This window comes from Phaethon aethereus, assembly GCF_964289735.1.
Source record: "Phaethon aethereus genome assembly, chromosome: 18".
NCBI lineage: Eukaryota > Metazoa > Chordata > Aves > Phaethontiformes > Phaethontidae > Phaethon > Phaethon aethereus.
In genome coordinates this window covers 13,427,419-13,448,475 of record NC_138594.1, presented here as the reverse complement: position 1 = coordinate 13,448,475, position 21,057 = coordinate 13,427,419, and the positions used below count along the sequence as shown (strand labels likewise).

The following is a 21,057-nucleotide window of genomic DNA, read 5'->3' as shown; positions in this document are numbered from 1 at the left end:
CAAACACACGGTCCTTATCCTGAATAATCACCGTTTTAAAGCTGTGCGTATGGGAAGTGAGGCAGATTTGTGCTCTCTGCCCTCTGGCAGCTGTGTCCTTCAAAGGTATTTTTGGCGGCAGCTCCCGAGGCCACGCAGCAGCACGTTCTGGCAGGGCAAGCTCCGGCACACGCTCCCTAAAGCTGTCGGGAGCTGGGATTAGTGACCTGCGCTGCCCAGTGTGAGGGTCCATCTGTGCAGCCATGGCGCTGGATTAGCTGCCCTGGGCGCTTCAGAGGCTGTAATTTTTTCAGGTGGTGTGTTGGGATTGTTACTCCCATTTTGTGTAGCTGCTGTTGGTACGAGGAATTCATTAAAGGTTAGCAGAAACACAACCGTAAGTGCTTTCTATGCCACGGGAATTCATTTCAGTAACAATCAAGTAGTTATGAACAGCTATCAGCATAAAGCACTGGTAAAGCAATGAATCGGCTCAGTCAGTAAATCAAAACAGCAAAGGCAAACGTTGGCCACCCCAGAGCCTCCAAGACACATTATTTTCCAATCTATTGTAGAGAATGGTCTTTGCATTTAAAAAATTCCATGAATGTAAACATACTGAAAATAGTAATGAAAATTAATATGATTCTATAAATCAAATTATACATGTATTCCTTGATTTCTACTTTGAAATAATTTTTACACGTTTAAAATAATACAAATACGAATGCAGTTAGACTTGATTTCTGCTGAGAGCAAACACTCTGAGGAACTTCATTAGGAACAATATTTGATATTGATTAACCATCAGTTTATTTGAATATTCCTGAAATAATACATTTGCTTTTCCTCATATATAGAGTGAACACAAATCAGACATAAATCTGCTGGAGTCCATTGTCCATTTTCACCACTCCCCTGCTCTTTTGCTCCAGTATAAACGACCACACAACTGAAGTAAGGTCCAAGAACCGGCACTATCGGACAAGTCCCTGTGCCGCGGCAGGGTGCGTGTGGGGAAACCAGGACGCAGCAGGGCAGCTCCTGCTGCCCAGAGCCAGGGCCTGACATGGCAGATGTGTCCTCTCTGGTTACGATGAAGATCATCAGAACTGGAAACGCAGGCTAGGTGGTCTGGAAGGCGCGGTGCGTTGTGCAGTCAGTCCTGTGCTGCTTTAAGTGATGGAAACTGAAAGTCATGTTGAAACATGAAAGTCAGGTTGATTTTTTTCATGTATTCGTTTTTCAGCGCCCTGAAGGTAATCAATGAACTTGTCCCTTCTGCGTTGCAGGAGGAAAAATCCCTGGAGAAAACAAGGACATGGCACCCTGCGGCTCCCGGTGAAGAAGCCCACGGTGAACACGCAGCTTGGCGGGGCGGTTAAAAGGAGGCGCCGCCGGCACGGCCGGAATCCTGCCCTTTGGGTCTCTGTTACAGCAGCGAAGGACTTTCGGCCCCTGCTCGGGACTGACAAGCCCGCCGCCCCCCGGGTACCGCTGCGGCTCACCCCCTCGCCCTCCGACCCGACCAGCCTCTCAGGCTGGGATCCCCGCGGGTGCCTGTTCTGCCCTCGAAAAGCGTTTTCCCCACACGCAGCCCAAACCTGCCCCCCTCTGTGGTGCCCCCCGCCCCCCGGGCGGCCCTCCGGGACGGGCTGTCGCTGCGCGCCGCCGACATCTTGAGGCCGCGCATGGCAGGGGAAGGGCCGGGAGAGACGAGGACCTTCACCCGAGCGGTCCCCGCCTGGCCGGAGGAGGGAGACGTGTTTTAAGCCCTGCGGCTGCCGGGGGGCTCCGGGAAGGCTCCCGGGGTCGCCCAGCCCGCGCTACGGCCGGAACAGGCCGCGCTGTAACCATGGTAACAGCGGCTGGACCGCGGCGGCCCGGCGTGTCCCACGCGGCGGCCCGTAGCGCGGTGCATTGTGGGCCGGGGGAAGATGGCCGCCTCCTTGATGTGGTGGTGAGAGGAGTCGGGCTCTCCGGTGCCGCAGGACGAGTCTCCTCTTCTCCTCCCCCCTCCTTCCCGCTCCCGGCCAGCAGCTCGCCGATCCGCTCTTGGCCCCCCGGTGTGCGAGGGGGCTGGGAGCCGGGATGGGCCGGGCGCGGCTCCCGCCGCAGCGAGTGCAGGGCCCGCGGGGCTAGAGTCGCGAGTGGAGGCCCGGGGCCCGGTCCCCGCCGGCACCTCGGCCCTCGGCGGGGCCGGGAGGCGCCGCCTTCCTCGGGGCCCGGACGGGGCTGCTGTGTGCGGGCGGCGGCGGAGGGGAGTCGCCAAGTGGAAGGCGCTGCTTGCCCCGGGCTCGTCCTTACCTGCACACCTGGGAGAGGAGCCTCCCTCTGCCCTTGCCCCGTCCTCCCCCCTGCCAGCCCGCGGCCGCGCCCCCGCCTGCCGGGGGGATCCCTCGGCCCCCGCTGCGTGCTGGGCCGGAGATTGCTGCTCACTTGTTGCCTGGCATTACCCCTCTGATGGAGTCTGAGCTGCTGCAGTCGCCTCTTCTGGGGCTTGGGGAGGAGGATGAGTCCGACCTGACTGACTGGAACTTGCCTCTGGCCTTCATGAAGAAAAGGCATTGCGAGAAGATCGAAGGCTCCAAGTCTTTGGCTCAGAGTTGGAGAATGAAGGACCGGGTAATGCTCAAGGGCAGGATGGGTTTTGGAGGAGGAGTGGGGGGGGACAGGTGGTGAAAAGGGAGGAGTAAGTGCTCAGAGGGCTGCTGTACTTCATGCCGGGTGTTTGTTCTGATGGTTTGTGTGCCTGGTTTTGTGGTGTTAGGGGAAGCAAACGTGCAGATAGATCACGAGTAGTAATTCCAAGCTCATGCTAATACGCTTTTTCAGTAGCTCCCTCATTAAGATCTTTAAATGAAATTTGTGTACTTGGTGTTTTTCAGGAAAGACAATAAAATTAATGAGGCCATAAAGAGCTCTCTGGATCACCAGGTTAATGATGCAAGCACAAGGTGCAATAAATGTAGTCATTACAGTTGTCTGGTGGTGAAGATGCACGGAAGCATTGTGGTTTTGAAGCTTGCCACCAGCATGTTATGTGGAATATAAAATTAAGGCATTCTTTGTGTGTGGGGAAACTGAGATTATGTTATTTTGGAGGCAGGAAATAGTTATTAGATGAAGCACTTACTGTATTAAAGCAAGGTGCTTCTCTTGTGTTTGAATATATGTTGCATGTTAAACTGATAAAGTTTCGAAGTAAGATGCCTGATGGGGGTCTTGAATCCTGTGTTGTGTCTATGTCCCAGCTTAAACATTTTAAGTTAAAAGTGAACAAACATGAATAATTGGCTGCACTTGTTCTGTTCTTGGAATCTGCTTTGGATAACAGGATTCCTTAGGTCTCAGAGTTGTTTTGCCCATAACTTTGTGTTTATGAATATGTATGAGGGTTTTTTTGTGACTAAATTCTGTTATGTTTATGGTCACTCTTGCCATGCTATGGAATAACTTGGGAACTGCTGTTGAAACACCATCCTGTAATGTCTTTCCAGAGGCATCATGACCAGGCATAAGGGTGCTATATGTGCGTCTAAATGTTCCTAGAAGGGCATTCGCCTAAATGGTTATAGTGCTCAGGAGGTCTGGGGAAGGCTTTGGCTGAATCAGAATCATTTGACTGAGAAGAATCATGTACTGAAAATTAGACTTGGCAGATCATTAATGGATTGAATTGAGATTTTTTTGGATGTAATTTAAATGAGCCACAGAACACAAAGTTTTGTGGTATGCCTGATTTAATGGGTTTTGGCAAAGAAGAGATTTTTTTCTAGTAGACTGTGGAGGTGTGATGAGCTTGCTTGTCTATTTTAGTGATCCCTCTGCCTTCCTGTGAAGCTTCCTGTTCACTTATTTCCTGATCTGCAAAGTTGTCTTTTTCTAAATTGGGAATGACATTGACTTGATCAAGTTAATCAATAGGTTGTACAGCATAAGCGTGAGTAAAGTGGTAGTAATCAGCTGTCTTCTCTGTATTTGTTGTTAAACGTTTCATATGCATATTACAGCCAAAGAGAATAATTTAAATGAAGAACAGAGCTGTGGTTACAGTGATTATCACAGCCCAGCTCCTACCGTCCTTACTCCTATGGAGTTGCAGTTTCTTCTTCTAAGAGCCCTCTCTGCTGTGAATGGTGTGCTTTTCACAAAATACTGTGTTACTTGCTGTGAATGACCTTAGCAAAATCAGGCCCTGAATCATTCTCCAAGATACTGTCTTGTTTTTGCAAATGAAGAAAATAAGAGCAAATTTGAAATTTTCTGTTTAGTCCTTTTGTTTTTACTGTCAGCTTGAATCAGATAACTTTTCTTTATATCAGGATCAGTGGTGCTGCTCATATCATTTGTATCTGGACAGCTTTATCCGGTATTGTTTGGACCAACTTGCTGTTGTATATAATTACTTTTTGCTGAAGAACAGGGTCATAAGAATATATAGAAAGCACATAAAGACATCTGAGGGAGGAACAGAAGCTGATTTGAGAATGCTCAATCTAATTACTTTTAAATCTTAACAGTTACTTTTCATGTCTTGTATTTACTCGACTTTTGAGCTATTGTTGGATGTCTCCTTAGCATTTGATGTGGTATAACAAACTTACCAGAACTTCAGAGGTTGAAGGAAGGGGTTTGAAGATGGGGTGTTTAGAACTCTGTATGGGAAATGGCATTCATTAAATATTTTCCCCCAGCTAACTCAAGTTAGGTTAATCCTGCAAAATAGTTCATAAAATCTGGTTTGACCCTGTGTTACATGAAGTAGCTTGCTAGTTCATGCTGCTGTTGTTTTCATGTAGACCAACTGAAAATGGGAGTTTGAGTGTAAAGGGTTTGTCAAGAAATCTAGTCACCTTAACAAACATGCAGGAACTTGAGATTTGTGGGGTTTTTATTATGAAACATTTTGGAATAATAGTGTGAGGGAAGTTATGCAGTAATGTCAGCCTTTACTGTCAGGAAGTATACTGACCTTTGATTTTTTTCTTTTTCTTTTTTTTTTCCCTTTTCTGATTTCACTTTACATTTTTGTTATATGCTCTCTGGCATTATAAATTCATTATTCCTCTCATTTTGTTGTTTTAGCTGTCTTCAGAAAGTTTGTTCTCTTTCTCTTTTCTGGCTTTGGAAGATTATTTCCCAGTGATCAGAATTTTGTGTTGCAGCCGTGCTTGTTTTGGTCAGCATTTAAGGTCTCTGATGCCTGTCTATAGCTGCTAATCAAACTAAAAGCAACACATAGTCACTTCCCTGCAGTCTCAGTCTGACTGCGGGTCTGTTGCATTCCCCAATTTACTTTACTTTCCTTGTGTCTTGCCTCCTTTTTCCAAAAGCCACGTCTGATTGATTTCGAATGTGCTCTTATCTTCTAGAGGCTATTGAAGGAGATATTCCTGAGGGCTGGAGGAGATATACCTCTTGGTGTGAGTTGAGAGTGTGGAATGCATTCCATTATTTTTAAATTGATAAATTAAGTTGTCAAAGCTTAGGATGGGAGGCATTATCTGTATTTAAACATACTAGCCTATCTCTAAATCAAGAAATTCTCAAAGGTTAGCCAAAACAAGTCTCTATCTGCCTGAGTTGCAGTAAATCGGTGGCATTTTTTCCCTGTGAATCATGAAAAACACAAGCAGTGGCAAGATTTTGCCCTTATTCATCATCTTGAGTTGTCCTAGGGAGTGATCCTAGCTTTACTATGGTTGTAGGAAATGATTCACTAAGATTTGGGAATAATGGAATGACTCTCTTTTTTTAATCTTGCTTCATTTCTGTAAAAAACCCAGGGTTTATACAAACTTGAAGGTTCTTTAGAAGGCAGAACTCTAATAAGAAGGAAGAATCAAATAAGAAAAATAATGAGTGGTAAATCTAGATAAAATAACTGAACATTTACTTGCCCCCCCTTTCATCCAGAAGGACTGCTCTGAAGACATTTAATCCTTCATCTCCTGCTTCTGTGGACTACATATGCCATCAAAGTGACACTGCTTTGATCTATTATTTATTTAAAGAATATTTTTAACACAAGAGGGTTGGAATTATGCTTTGTGTATTGAATTAAAGCTCACAGCTGCAGTAGCAACCAAATCATGAAACTTGATTTAAATAAAAAGATTTCAAATACACCAGGCTTTAGTGACTAGTTGCTACTAAATTCAGAATGTTTAAAGTAAGATGTGTGGTACTTATATTGATTTCTAAAATAAGCGGAGAGCAACAAGCTGGTTGTAATAGTTTCATTTTAACATTTTTTTCCTGCTGCCTCATAACATGCTGAGTGAGAATTAAATTCTGTTTTTATGAGAAGAGGAATAGACAATTAAGTTTCTATGGAAATGTAGATTAAAGCAGGACCGCATACAAATGCTCTTAATTCAGACAAGCAGGGTTTACCTGCCTGCATGGTAAATGTTTCATGTGTCAGAGGACATCAGTGAAGGATAGTAGCATTGGGAGTGTGTGCACATCATTCCAGCTTGAAATAGTCGTTCCAATCTAAGGAAGCTTTCCAGGCACTCTTGTAACGGACATGGCTTGCTTACTGCTTGCTTTTCGAGCGCTGAAGGTGAATCTCCCCCTCTCTTCCTCTTCTAAGTCTTGTTTGGTGTGGTTCTTGTGAGCTGAAACGAGGCAGCAGGAATCTTGTGGGGGGAGAGGGTGGGAGTTTGTGTTTTGGCAGCAGCCGTCACTTCAGTTTGACTTACTCCATCTTATAAGCAAACAGAAAAGAAGCATTTGTATGATCACAGACGATCAGCTGTGTTCGTGTTTAGGAAACTTGTAACCCAGTAAGTAGTCTGGGATTAACCCAAATGATGTGTAGTTTCTGCCCTTCCCCTGGTATGAAGATAAACTCTTCGGAAGACTAGCTTGGAGAACTTTCATACTGTAGCATGGCCCTGAGAACTGGTAATGGCGTCAATCTGTCTCCCTTCTAGGTCAGTGGTTGAAATCCATTTTAGTTCAATAGTTACTAAAAGTGGCAATTGCTGTCCAGCGAGGTGTGTGAATTGAGTGGTAGCACAGGGCACCTGCTAGTTTACAAATGTCTTTAAAAACAACACAAAAACCCCCATCTTCTCCCTGAACTGAACTCCCTGTTGTAAGTAATGAGCGCTGTCATCGAAGTTATAGATTTATATCTTCTCTTATCTAGAACAAAGATAATTTTGAATTAAGATGGCTGTGTATTGATTGGGTAGAATTGGGAAGCCTGCGCTGTATCTACCTCTATCTACATGTGTTTTTGCGTCTAAGCGGAGAGGGGACTTTGATTAACAGCTCTGAAGAGTACACCTAGTCACAGTTTGAAAGAAAAAGATCTTACTTTTACACACCAGTAGGAAACACTGAAATCTTCAACTTGGTCAATCTCTTTCTCATCCTATGAATTTTCTCACTTCAGCTGAGAGCTGTAAAATGAATATTACTTGGTAGTTACCTGCAGTGCAATCCGTACTTCCTGTGAACACTCTACTTAATCTCTTCCAGTGCCACAGCTATTGTGTCAACTTTAATCAGAACACACTAATGGTACGACGATGATGTGGTAGTTTAGTATTTTGCTATGGAGGGCATTAGGCTTTAGCTTTTGTTGTATACTTAATTTAGGTGGAGCATTAGATTAACTCCATTAATTTATGTAATTTCTTAGAGCATATCCAGGATTTGATTTTTTTCATAGCATTGTTGTGAGGACCTTTTGCAAGATAATAAGTAATTTTCTTGTGATGATTGAACTTGGAGAGTAAATGCATAATTGCACATTTGTGAATTTATGAATTTCTACTTCTACCAGTTAGGTGTAGAAGAAAATAGTTCTTGTAAATCTAAAATGTTAGTGGCTTAATATCCAGAAATGTCCAGGAATCTTATTCCCTTCAATAGCTCCCTGAGAGTGCTTAATTGTAATTATGTTTGTAATATGAGTAATAAGTGATAGAAGTGCAGTGTGATGTGTGGGACAGGAGCTGACAACATTATCACATGCAAAGATAATTTTAGAGCGGGGAGAGACTTCACCGTTAGCAAATGGAATGACAGAAAGTAACTATGTCTGTGTTTCTTCATTCAAAAAAATGCAATGAGAGAATATGTATTTATATGTAACGTGGTTCATTTTTTTCGTTGGAGACTAGGGCAATCTTGGAGACTGGTGCTGCTGCGCTACAGAGCGTATGGTATTTGGAGAGGAGTTAGGCAATTGTTGCTACTTGAACTCAACATATATGTTGTAGTGGCTGATTACGCTCCTGCCCCCCCAGCATGTTTGCAGAAATTTGGAACGCCTGTGAATAGTAGACAATGAAAAAAATATACACCCTGAAAGATATACAAGTGCTGGACTGTTATTGCAAATTGCATACTTTAATTAAAAATATGTATCACTATATGAAGCTTTTCCTCTAATTTCTCAAGTGTGGCAAATGTTAATAAACATTGGTAGAACCCTGGTGCAGTGGTAAATCGCCAGATGGTAGCGGGCTGCTTCGCACGAAGCTCTTGTGGAGAAAACTGTGAAACATCTGTTCTGCTGACAACTACCACTTCTTTATTTTGGCATTGTGTACGTCTCGATAGTTGAGAAACTGAAGGTTATGTGAATGTTTTAGAAATGCTTTTTTAATGCTTCTCTGTTCTTACGTTTCTTCTCTCTGCCTTTGCGCAGACAGAGAAATGGAAGGGCAACAGGCTTCCTTGGAGTTTCATTTTTGTTTGCCTCCATGGGTTATGTAGGTTTTCTGGGGAGTTTTGGGGTTTTGATTGCGTTTTTATCTCTGATATGTTGTTTTAATTGGCTTGCCACTGTGCTGATCTTCTACCCTTGAACGTTTCCAAAGGTGAGTGTTAGCAGAGTATGGCCATGGATAACTGAGAGAGGTTATTGATTGTGCTGTGTGTCTCGTAACCTTAACTGGCATTTCCAAGAAAATTTGATAAAACCAAGATGTTTGTCTTGCTATTCCATTCTTCTTTAAAGAATGAACTTTAGATACATTATCTAATGAATTACTTAACAAAACCAGATTCGTGTTAATGGCATTCTTTAATACGAAGCTGTGATGTGGGGTACAATAGGTAACAGATGGGCTCAGGGCCCAGAGAGTTCCCTTTTATCTTTTTGTACCAGTGACACCCTCACCAGTATTTTTACTTCTGTATTTGTATTTATATTTATTTATTTATTTTTGCTGTGTTGTGGCAGGGTGATCTACAGCCGGAGTAGCTTCTGTTGGGTAGGGGATGAGAGCGGCAGTGTACAGAGAAAAGGAGCAGTGTCTCAGAGGTGTACAAAATAGTCTATGGTAAAAGTGATGATTTGGGTCATTCCATCCCTCTCTCCGCAGCCTGCTGGCCGGCTGGAGCTCTGCACTCGTGGCCGTCCCTCTGTTTGGCTTCCCTGTAGTCTGACAAAGCCTCAAGAAGGCACACAGCCTACAGCATGGTTTGCTCCGAGAAACCTGTTGTCTTCCCTCAGTGATTCTTCCTTTCTCTCTGCACATCAGCAGCAAGAAATTTGAAGCCCTTGAAGTAATCAGGTGGTTGAGCCTTATTAGGCAGAGGGACAGTGTTCTGTACTGTATGGCTCTCAAATACAACCAAACATCTTCATCTCTATGGTCCTGACACTTCAGCTGAAATTATGGACTTAATTCCTTATAATTTTCCCCTGTTGCTCATGTAAGCTCAGGAAACTTTTTTTTTTTAAAAAAGGTTGTTTTATTTTAGTGAAGTTGCCTGTAGCTCAGGAACTCCACTTAAAGGGAACAGCGTGATTCCTGATCAAATGTATGTTATATGCAGTGTAGTATTGACTTGTTAAAGATCTAAAAAAAAGTCTTCCAGGAATAATTTGAAATAATAGTTTGTAAGGAAGATCTGAAGATGAGTAAGTCAGTCAATGCACAGGAAGATGGACACTTTTTTAAAGATAGCGCTAGACAGGAGTGGGAAAGTGGTGGAATGATGAAAAGAAGCCTGTACAGAATGCAAAGCAGATAGAGTTGTGCTGAGGTGACAGGGAAAGCTGTTGCCACAGATGAAACGAGGAGTGACATCTAGAAAATGTCTCTTGTTGATTCTTTTTGCATGTTGTATAAGGAAAGCAAAGATCATACTAGTAAAGTACTTGCTTCCTATTATTTTTCATTATTTTACAGAAATGATTGGCAGGGACGAGAAAACACCGTTTTGGGTAAATGCCTCTAAGCAGTGGTTTAAAGGTAATATTTTTATGCTTTGCTATGGCAGGGTGAAGCGGCCTACTTGACTTTGTAGTTTTTAATCTTAGGAGCAGTTCTGTCATGCACGATTACCTTTGATCTCCAAGGGCACCTTCAGAAGCTGAGGTTGCCGGGCCATAGCTTGACAATTGATACTATTCCCTGTCAAACAGAGATGATGCACACTGTTCTCAGAGCAAGTAAATAGAAAGTGTATAGGTGTATCTTGAGTATTGATTGACAGTAGTAATTCATCTGCAAGTGTAGGCAGTACTTGTAAAGTAAATAGCGAAACCAGCAGTTAAAAGTCTGTTTTATGAGGAGCTGTGTTAGCATTACTGCCTGCTCTTGAACTTTGTGTAGTAGCTGCATCCACTAGGTAAACGAACATGTTGGACATAATAAAGCTCTGAAGAAAATGCATAGTATTAGTGCAGAATATAGAGGTTAGAAAAGGAAAACAAACACTAAGGAGAGTTGATCTAGGAATCTAGCGTATGCTGTCACAGCAAGAACCGACCTTTTGGGCTACAGATGGCTGAAGACTACCTGCAGAGGTGCTGAATTGTTAATGTTAACCTGAAGTATTTCTTTGCATTCTACTATTTTTATCGCTGTGGAGAAGCACACTGAGATTTTTTTTCCATAACAATTTATTTCTCTTAAGCTTTATATAAAAAACATTCCTTGAGACTGAAAGCTCTTCCTTTTTAGATGTTTTACCTTGCAAAGTGAGCTGAAGAGGACTGCCACATCTTCTTTTGGTATTTGGCCCTCTAAAGGGAAGATCCATTAAAAAAAAAAAAAGAGATTAACACTTGTTTCTCAATTACCTCAAACAGCATGGTGCAAAATGAGTGTAGAAGAGTACCAAATTAGAGCTTGATGGTGTAAGTGACTGCTCAAAGGGCAGTGCATCAGACTCCACTGCTGCAGCAGGGATCTATATTCCTTCTGCCTGTCTGCTGGGTACATGTGGGATAGTTCTGAGTCACTCCCTTAAGAAACCTTTCTTTGGTTTTGTGTGCAGCTATGTGCAGTTTTTGTGTGTAGATCAAGTGGGCCAGGAAGGACACAGTTTTGTCTGCCTGTTCAAAATTTTCAGCCTTTTCGCCAGCTGATTTGCAAACTGGCATTCCTCAGTGCTGTGTTTTGCCCCTAAGCCCTGGAAATGATGCCGGTGCCGTTTAGAGAGCACGTCACCACGTGTCACCTCTTAGCTGAGGGCCTGAGATGGGAAGTGGCCAGGGAGTTGAGGATGCCCACCTCCTCCCGTGGCTATCCGCCACCAATCCCGCCACCCCTGGCAGAACCCCGCTCCAGTTAAGCGTGCAGCTTGCTGCCAGAGCCCACCGTGTGAGAAAGCCTGCTGGGTGTTGGTGCGATGTATAAAACCTTCCATGAGGCTTGGGAAGGAAAAAACATGATTTTTGTGGTGTTGCAGAATGATCTGTAACTGAAACTCCAAAGGGAGAACAATGTTTTGTGTTGCTATATATTGCTGTTACTGCTCAGTGTTTCGAGAACTCCTTCTTGAAGTAGTTAATGGTATGTCCCCAAAACAGTTAACATTTTAGAATTACCTGTGGAACACCTAGCTGGTTTGCTTTCTGGTCGAGAGGCTTGTATTAAATCTGCGTAAATGTATATAAAGAAAAATGCCCCCCCCCCGAAGTCTTTAGGAAGGGAATGAATTTATTGAACAAGCAAGTAGAATTGAGCCTGCTGGCCAATGAGGATTCCCAAATGAGATGGATATGAGGATTTCTCAGTCTGGAAACCTGTCCTAGTATTTGTATTTAATGCTGCTAAGTTCACCCTCAGCTCTATAAACTAATGTAGCAGCATATATTTTATGTTTAATGCTGACTTAATCTTGTGTTTGTATTAACTCACAGAAGCAATTTTAACTTACTGGTATAAAACCAGGCAGGTTTATAACAGTTGAATGTTCATCTGTGTAATGTTTAAACAGAAATTTTTCAGCTTGAAAATTGCAGTGTAGAAATAAAATATTTATGGGTTTTAAAATGTCCGTTCTGAAATGTTAGGTGAAGGCCTTACCATAAAATGCAAAACTTCTCATAAATTGATTGACTGGCTTGCTCTTGGTATTACTTGAACTAGAAGGTAAAACAGCTATATGACTCTTTTCTTCGTTGCTAACCCTGTTCTTATTTGGCCTACAACAAATCTTTAGCAACAGATGAAATGGGGTGTCTTGGTTTCAGTCTGGACTGGAATTACTTTCAGGTATGCTACAATAGGATCAGTTGGGCTCCCTGTGGTGATAAAATTTGAGGTTTTCAATCAAAACCATTCTTATGAAGATAATGTAATGCTTTCTTCTAGCTGAAAATAACTGCAGAAATTGTATGAATTTTGATTGAGATACCTATGCGTGATGTGACTTTCTCTCATTTGCAAATCTGTTTTGTCTTGAAATAAGAGATGAATTCAAAATATTTTGCAAGTTCTCTGATCTTTAATATAATATGTAAATTTTGATGTCAAATGCTTTAATAAGCATCTTTACTTCTGAATAGGCACAGAATTACCTCTGTTCACTTACTGTCATTTCTGATGGGTTTGGGGTTTGAATTCAATACCATTACTTCTCGGGAAGAGCTTTTTGACCGAGTGGATTTTTGCTATTTAAGTATCGCAGGTTCTGACCCAGAGTTATTGAATCATTTTAAATTGGAAGCAACACAAAGTTGTGAATGGTATCCAATTTTTCTTTTTTAACGTACAAATTACGCTATATAGAGAAGAGTCCACAGTAAGAGCTTCTATGGTTTTGATCTTGAGCCTTTGCTGAGAGAGCATTTGGGATATTGGTTTTCCTAGAAGCTTGCCAAATATTCTTATGTTTTGTTTTTTTAATTCTAACAAAAATCCATTGAAATGTATTCTGGTGGATGTATGCTTGAAATGTAGAAGAGAAAATTTCCACTGTCTTAATGACAGATGAGAATGTCCTAGTACGTCTTGTACTAAGAATCTTTAAATATGCTATGAAGTTTCTGGTCGTATGTTCCAACACAGTTTAGAAATGTGAAAAGCATTATTCGTTTTTTTGCGCTCAGGTTTTCTTTTGATCTGAAATGATTCAACATCATAGATGGGTGTTGAGTAGGAGTCAGAGGGGAGTACAAGAGCTGTAATTCTTACTGAAGATGTGCTCTTTATTAGCAGAACAGATAGTTGTGAAGTATAATACTTTACGTCCTTTGCGGGGAGGCAGGCAGAGGGGAAATAACCCCATTTGTCTTTGGGATCAGTTAGACTATTACTTTTCAGTACTGGTTTGCTGTCTCTCTTCAAGGAGAGATGCTTATTTAAAACACTGAAGTTGGGAATAGAAAATAAATATCATCCTGTTCAGCATAAGTCAGAGATCAGACGTTACTAGTAAAATATTGAAAAATAAAACGGTATTAGACCACAAATGGGAAACAATAAATAAATGAGAAAAGATTGTTTGGCAGGATACTTTCTCTTGAAAGAATGATTTGTGTGTGTTCAATTCTAATAAGTTATTTTGTCCCGTAGTTTTCTTTGTTTCTTCCTGGGTTTTTAGTGCTTGTTTGCCGTTGTGTGATTACTTCTGGGGATGTTTGTGCTCTTTAACACCCTGCAGCACCACGTTCTTTCTGAACCTGTGCGAACTGGCAGTGGGTGTAGCATACTGAAAAGGTGTCCTTGTGTGCAGGTTAAAGCTCAGTCAGTGCAAGTCATTCTGTGAGATGTTTGGGGGTTTTTATTTTGGTTGTTTGGTGTGTTTTGTGTTGTTTTTTTTTCCTTTCTCCAAGATCATACTGCTGCGCACCAGTGTTCTCAACAAATGTGCATAGTTGGTACATAACACTTTTATGCTGCTTGAAATAGTAAAGGGTTATCTAGTTAAGATCTTTTGTTAAATGTGATTAATTTCTTTGCCTAGTACACAGGTAGGTCAAGCCAAAAGTCTCAACAGGAACTGTGTGCCCCTTACTGTTTTAAACACATTCGACGGATTTTGGGAAAGGGAAGGCAGGAAATATGACACTAAATAATAATCTTGAGAAATGTTGCTTTCTAAATGAAGCTATTTCCTTATCTTTTGTTATCTTCTCAAAAGGAATAGAAAGGTTTAAAATTGCATGTTGTAATAAGTATTTACTGCAATATCGAAGTACCATGATGTTTTTATTGGTGCAATAGTCAATACTGTACATGAAATAGGTGAGCAGGAAGAAAGCCAGGTGCGCTTGCTAAGGAAAAATAAGGCACTGAAGTATCGGGTGCCAGACATCTGTTTTACTGGGTGGAAAGCACTTAAAAATCTCTCTCTTAGGTTTTAATACTAAAGGGAACTATTTTTACCCTTTGCTACTTATGTACAGCAGCCTGCATCATGTCGAGTTAATCTGTTCACAGAGCCCAGGAATGGATGTACTGGTAACTGAAGGTGCATGGAGCTTTCAGGTCACCTCTGATAATTTTTAAAAATCGGGCTGTTTTTATAACATACAAATCTGGTATTGGATGAACTGAAAAAATTTGGAACTATTCTTCCTTTTACTAGTGCTGGGTAATATTTTGTTACCTTGAAAATCACAGAATCATTTAGGTTGGAAGAGACCCTTAAGATAGAGTCCAACTGTAAACCTAACACTGCCAAGTCCACCACTAAACCACGTCCCTAAGTGCCATGTCTACACATCTTTTGAATGCCTCCAGGGATGGTGACTCAACCGCTTCCCTGGGCAGCCTGTTCCAGTGCTTGACAAGCCTTTCAGTGAAGAAATTTTCCCTCCTAATATCCCATCTAGACCTTCCCTGCAATTTGAGGCCGTTTCCTCAACGTATCTTTTTCCTGAAAATACCTCCTAGTTTAGCAATATGCAGTTCTCCAGCTGGGGAGGAAGTCTTGTGCCCTTTTGGGGGGGTCACGGATTCTCTGTGTGTGGTTTGGATTGGGAGGTGAATAAGTCAATACTTGGATGTTGAAGTTACTTTTTTTTTAACTGGATGCACATCTTGTGAACAATGTCATGTGCCTCTTACATTTGTAAATATATTGGTTTTTTGTTGCAGCTCTTGTAGGGTGTTTTTTGTCTGAGTCACTATTGTAGTGAACCACCTTTGCTGTGTTCTGAAAACCAGGGCAGCAGTTGCCATGTGTACCGATGAAATTATTTTCTAAACGAAGCAAAAAAAAAAAAGAGGGAAGGGTAAGATGCCTGTGAGCAACATGAAGCGGATCAGCACCATGTTGGTGGCACAGTTTGTTTTTGAGGGTAGGAGTTTGGTGTTGATAAAATAAGTGAAGGAAAGTAAGGGGAAAAGAAATGAAAGCGAAACGTAAGCAGATAGAGGGGGAGGTGGATGGAAAAGACTTCTAGGGGAGAGGAATGAATCAGGCTGGTTGTCAGCACAGATCTCTGCTCTCCATCGGGAGTCCCCAGGTTTGGTTGCAGGCAGTTGAGTTTTGGTGGTGTTGCCTCAGGGCAACCTGACTGCTCTCAGTGTTGGAGGACCAAGTGGCGTCTTGCAGCTGAGCCTCATTTTGCCAGTAACTATATTTTTACTATGTGTTCTTAATTTTGATAAAGCAGTCTTAGTGCATGTGTACTGAGTGCTAAACTTCAGCTGTGGAGGTTTTCACCTGATCTGTGTGCACTCGTTTGGGAACCCTTGTGAAATGCTAGTGAGGGAATCCCCATTCAGACTCTTGCTTTCATCTGTATTCTGGAAAGTGCTGCTCTCCCCTTGTTAACTCATGAGGATGAGTAACACCTACACAATTGCAGGGTTTTTTTAGCAAGAACATAGTTTGGGATGAATTTCTTGCTAATTTTTTGCTCCGGGTTCCCCATCATAGACATGGCAGTGAGCAGATGCTGCAGAATTTGTGTCCTGATGAGAATTTGTGTCCTGAGAGCCTGTTCCCCCTTCTTGGTCTGTATAGTGTCTCTCTGCTCCAGGTTCTAGTTTCTTTATAAATTATACATTTGTGTGGCTCTAGCTTTTTCTGTAAGTGTGGGGTTTGGATTTTTATTTGCTTTTTGCCTGCTGTTCTGAATTGTAATGAGCACCCTGGGGAAGTGGAAATGCGGGTGGCCTTGCTTCTGGCAAGCAAGGGAGTGCTGAGCACGTGATGGAAGTACCATGAGCCACGTTACTTCCTTTGTTTTCCTTCTCTGGTTTAGGTATTGGGATGAGGGAGTTTAGAAAACAGCATAAAGATGTGAAATAATAATTTAAAGCAGTATTTTAAACTGGCTATAGTGCTTAGTCATTGGTTTAATGCAGCTTTTCAGTCACAGGTACGGTATCATTGGGTTTGGATTTTGCATGTTCGTGGTGCCCCTTGTGGCTACAGAAGCATGTCTACGGGAGTGGCCTGGTCACTTCTGCGGGGCTGATACTGGGGCAGCAGCTATAGGCAAGACCGGGAAGGGGAGCCAGCTGATGGTTTCTCTTAAAATAAGAATGTCTAGGGTACCTAACATGTAAAGAAAATAAAACAGAAAAATTGGACTAAACGTTTTGTTATGGTTTGGTTGGTCACTTGGGTGTTTTTTCCCTTGTAATGCTTTTAGTTTTAATATTAGAGAGGGCATACTATATGCTCATATTGATCAGGGACCCTGAATAGCACATTCTCATGTTTTAATAATGTCCTTCAGTTGGACAATGACTAATTGCAGTAGCAGAAGTCCAGTGATGCCCATTTCCATGCTCTATAAAAGAAGAATGGGCTCAGGAAATAATAATAAAAATAGTAACATAAAACCTAAGTACTGTTCTATTTTAAAAAGAAAAAAAAAAGGAATTTAATCAGTTGTGCCTTGTTTAAAATAGTCCATGTTAAAGAGCAGATAACAAAGCTATGTTGAAACCCTTCAGAAGTTATAGTAGTAAAATTTCAACACAAGTGAACACTGATTTTGTTTCTGTACTAAATAAGCATTTTATTCTCTGTCTTTGCAGATGAAGACTGTTAGTGTTGCCTTAGTGTTGTGCCTAAATGTCGGTGTGGACCCTCCTGATGTGGTGAAAACAACTCCCTGTGCCCGTCTGGAGTGTTGGATAGGTAAGTCCTGAGAACTTCCAAGCTCCAGTGAACTGTATTAGTTTTATAAATACTCAGTTATAGCATATATAGTGGTCTTGGAGTTGTGTCTTTCCTGGACTTAAAACGAAGGTGAACAAAAGGAAATCTGTCAGCTGATTTCTCTCTGTCTATATGAGTTAATTAAGTGTCCAGCAGTAACTGCTGCCATAGGTAATCTCTCCTGCTTTACTCAAAAACAAGACAGCATGGAGGGAAACCCCCCCCCTGTTAATTAGCTATCTAGCTTTGTTTTAATTGTTGTAGATTTATAAATATCTAAGGAAATCCCTGAGCAGTAACATTTAGAGTACTGTGATCTGCAAAGGTTTAAAATTACCCTGTGTCATACAATAGCGAAGTAAGTTTGTGGAAAATGCATGGACTTCAGCCCCAGAGCAGTCATCTCAAGATGCATTAATCAGATCATGAATTGAGAAGACCTGGAATTATTCCCAAGGATGTCTTGCCAGCAGTTCCAACACATGAGCTTGCTACTTTGATGCAGTGTTGGACTAAATTCAGTCTTTTGTTAAGAAATGAAAAGTTCCCTTGGTTTTGGAGATCAAGTCTGATTATCAAGATGAGACAAATCTGAAGTAACACTAGAAGGAAATACCTTGTGTAAGAAAGCTTTCTAAGTGAGATTTGGTTTTTATCTAGGAATTGAAAATGTTCAGTCATCAGCAAGTAACATGTAAAGTACTGTAATCCTAAACTCGGGTTTATGATAGGCTACAGAAGCAAATTAATCATTGCGCAAACTGAATTTCTTTAAAAACTTTCAGAACGTCTCATTTCTAACCTTGCCTTATGTGCTTTATGAATCATAGCATCTTTTTTTTTAGCCTAAAAATGCTGATAACTTTAAAGCACTTAAAAAGCCATGAGCATGCACTAACAAATACAACTATTAGGTGGAGAGAACAGCTCTCATTTCTCATTGATACACAAGTAGAGAGCAAGGAGCATTGCAGAGTCATTAAAATAAAGTTATTAGCAATTATCGTCAACAAAGAGAATTCTGAATGCAGTTTTTTAATTAAATTTTTGGTGTGTATATATACACAAGTACTCATTTCTATCTGTAGCCAACTTTAACTTTCTGAAAAAGGTAATTGCAAAAGTACCGGTTGGTTTTTCTTCAGTCTCAAGAGAAGCTAATGTTTTGTATTGTGGAAACATAATGTCTTTGCCCGATGTGCAAGAAAGTGTGGAAATCATTTTGATGCAATTGCTGCCATTTCCAGCTGAGCTGAGGTCACCAACTTGTGACCTCTGGTGACAACTGACCATGGCTGCCTCAGACGGAAGCCGGTGGCAGTTCTCACGGTACCTTCCAGATGCAACCGTAGAACATCTGAAGTGTTTTGGTTTTCTCCAGAATTAAGCCTTAGCTGAGACGTGCGCTGCAGTGTCGCCCTGGCACGGTGTAGGGCACGGGGAGCTTCGTGCCGTGGTTGTACTGACCATATCTCGGCCCGTGTAGCTTCGGGGTGCGCGGTCCGCTCTGGCGGGGCTTCTGGAACAACGGCTGCCGCGGAGCCCGGGAACGCGGGCAGGCTGCTCGAAGCCTGAGCAGACAGTTTGCTACTGCTCGTTTGTTTTGGAAAAACGTAAATGGTATACTTGCATTACCATAAACCCTTCTACAAAAGTACACTAACCTTAAACAAGATCCTAGCTTTTATTCATTTAAGAAAAATAACTCATAAAATTCTGCTTTCATCCTACTTTATTATATTCTGTATATTCTGCTATATTCTAGCAGTACAAGGTAGAATATTTGTAAAGATTTTTAAAAAATAACTTCATTGATTTGGTTAAATGCTTTTAAAATAATTTATATTAAATTGCAAAGTATTAGCTTCTAGTTTTTTTGAAACTTGTTAATAGCGTCAATTATATGGCCATGCTTTTTTTGAATAAAGCACGTAAGCCAAAATTGTATTGGTATGTATGAATGGTGGTAATTATCTAGTGATAAAATTAACTTCTTAAAAATTACAAATGGCATATAATCTCTGAAGCAGTAATCAATGAAAGTAAATGAAGCAGGATTTTGCATTCATCAAGAAAAAAATGTTTATCATCAAATATTTAACCAATTTAAATTTTTGTCATTATTTACTATAGAAACCTTTTTTCCAATATTAAAAGAAACAAGTGTTATGCCTCTCCTGTCTTACAAAACAAAACTGTATTTTTTTCCTTAGTGAGAGAAATCTTCCAAATTTGGCAATCTTCAATGGTATTTAATTTGTACTTGAGTGAAGAATTTGGGGATAATTTTTTGGGTATTGCACCCAAGTAAATTCCATCAAGAATGTAATGTTTATGAATTTGGAATTGAATGCGCAGAAGGAACCTGCGTTAAAATGCCATTAAATGATCTTTCTTGCAAGCAGAACACTGGGGAGGGAAAGTGGAAAGCTTTTGGCTTCTTTCTTCTGCAAAGTGCGGTGGTGTTCATGCTGTGATGTAGACGTCGGTCTCCCAGGTTGCAGATCTGGATTTTACAAAAACATAATGTGGAGTAGCTAAAGGTTTAAATGCACATAGAATTGGAAATAATTTCTGCCTCTTGTCAAGCTGAGTGATTCAGTTGTGGTCAAAAATACTAATTTGTATTTTATTTCCTAGATCCTCTGTCAATGGGCCCTCAAAAAGCTCTGGAAACCATCGGTGCAAATTTACAGAAGCAGTATGAAAACTGGCAGCCAAGAGTAAGTATTCCTTGGGCTTCCCCTCTGCAGCTTTAGATATGATACTCCTTCATGATAACATTCAATGTAGACGAAAAACTAAGATACGTGTCTGTTATGTGGCATGGTGATCTTGCAGCATTTGTTGCTTCCTTCATCCATCAGTGTAAATAAATTCTTGCAAGCTGTCAAATTTGACAGCTTTCTAGCCGATGCCCCTCCTGGCTAGCACTTTCTTTGATCACATCTGGGATGTTTTTTTAAAGTACTAAGTCCTACAGTGATTTTTTTTTTTAATGTAGGTTCCTCTGATTTTATTGTATTATCTTTTTTTTAACGTAGGTTCCTCTGATTTTATTGTATTGTTGAGATGTTCTGAAGTTTTTCATTGTGAGTTTATAGTTTCTTCTGTTGTAAAAGTGTGTTTGGCCTCAGCTAGTTCAAAATGGTGTCCCAGCACTCTTCAGTATTCTTTTTGTCCTTAGGAACAAATGAATGTTGTACACTTAGTAGCAGAGGAAGACTTTTGGTTTTATTGTAAAACATAATTTCAGAGCTTTGGTAACTGCTAATTCTAGCTAAAGTATAATGTGTGTATATGTTCTTGAAAATGAATGTTTTGGCTAGCAGTAACACAGAGCAGGAGTTGAGCGTGCAAGCAACTGACTCTGTATTTCCCGTTTTGTAACATCTCACCCTTCCACACTGGGAAAGCATTTTCCTTCTGGGTATTTCAATGTCCATAGTTTCATGTGTCTCAGTAGATAAATTACAGAAAGAAATTTGAAGTCTGCAGCATTTTCCAAATAGGTACAAACCCCAAACTGTAGAATCCTCTTTACTGTTAGTATTCCCCAGTATGTTCGTGTCCTTATCTGCATGCTTTAGGGCAGTTTGGGTCAAAATACTCCTCTTCAAAGCACCTGGACTATTGATTACTAAATCATAAATTTGTCATTATAAGCATGTAATGTGTGACCCAAACAGAAATAGTAACTTCACTGAATGAGCCTACCTGTAGATTTGCTTTAATTTTTTTTTT

General features: G+C 41.1%; 1 protein-coding gene across 2 annotated transcripts in view; it reads left to right on the top strand.

The window, feature by feature from the left end:
• Nucleotides 1–2,442: 2,442 nt before the first annotated feature.
• Nucleotides 2,443–21,057, top strand: part of RPTOR (regulatory associated protein of MTOR complex 1) — a gene marked incomplete at its 5' end in the record, with an annotated part of 156,046 nt that continues 137,431 nt past the window's right edge. For both annotated transcript variants that reach the window (XM_082008349.1, XM_082008348.1), the window contains 3 exons: nt 2,443–2,604; nt 17,190–17,292; nt 19,954–20,036. In XM_082008349.1, coding sequence (XP_081864475.1) covers nt 2,443–2,604; nt 17,190–17,292; nt 19,954–20,036 — 348 coding nt within the window. The remainder of the gene's footprint in view (nt 2,605–17,189; nt 17,293–19,953; nt 20,037–21,057) is intronic.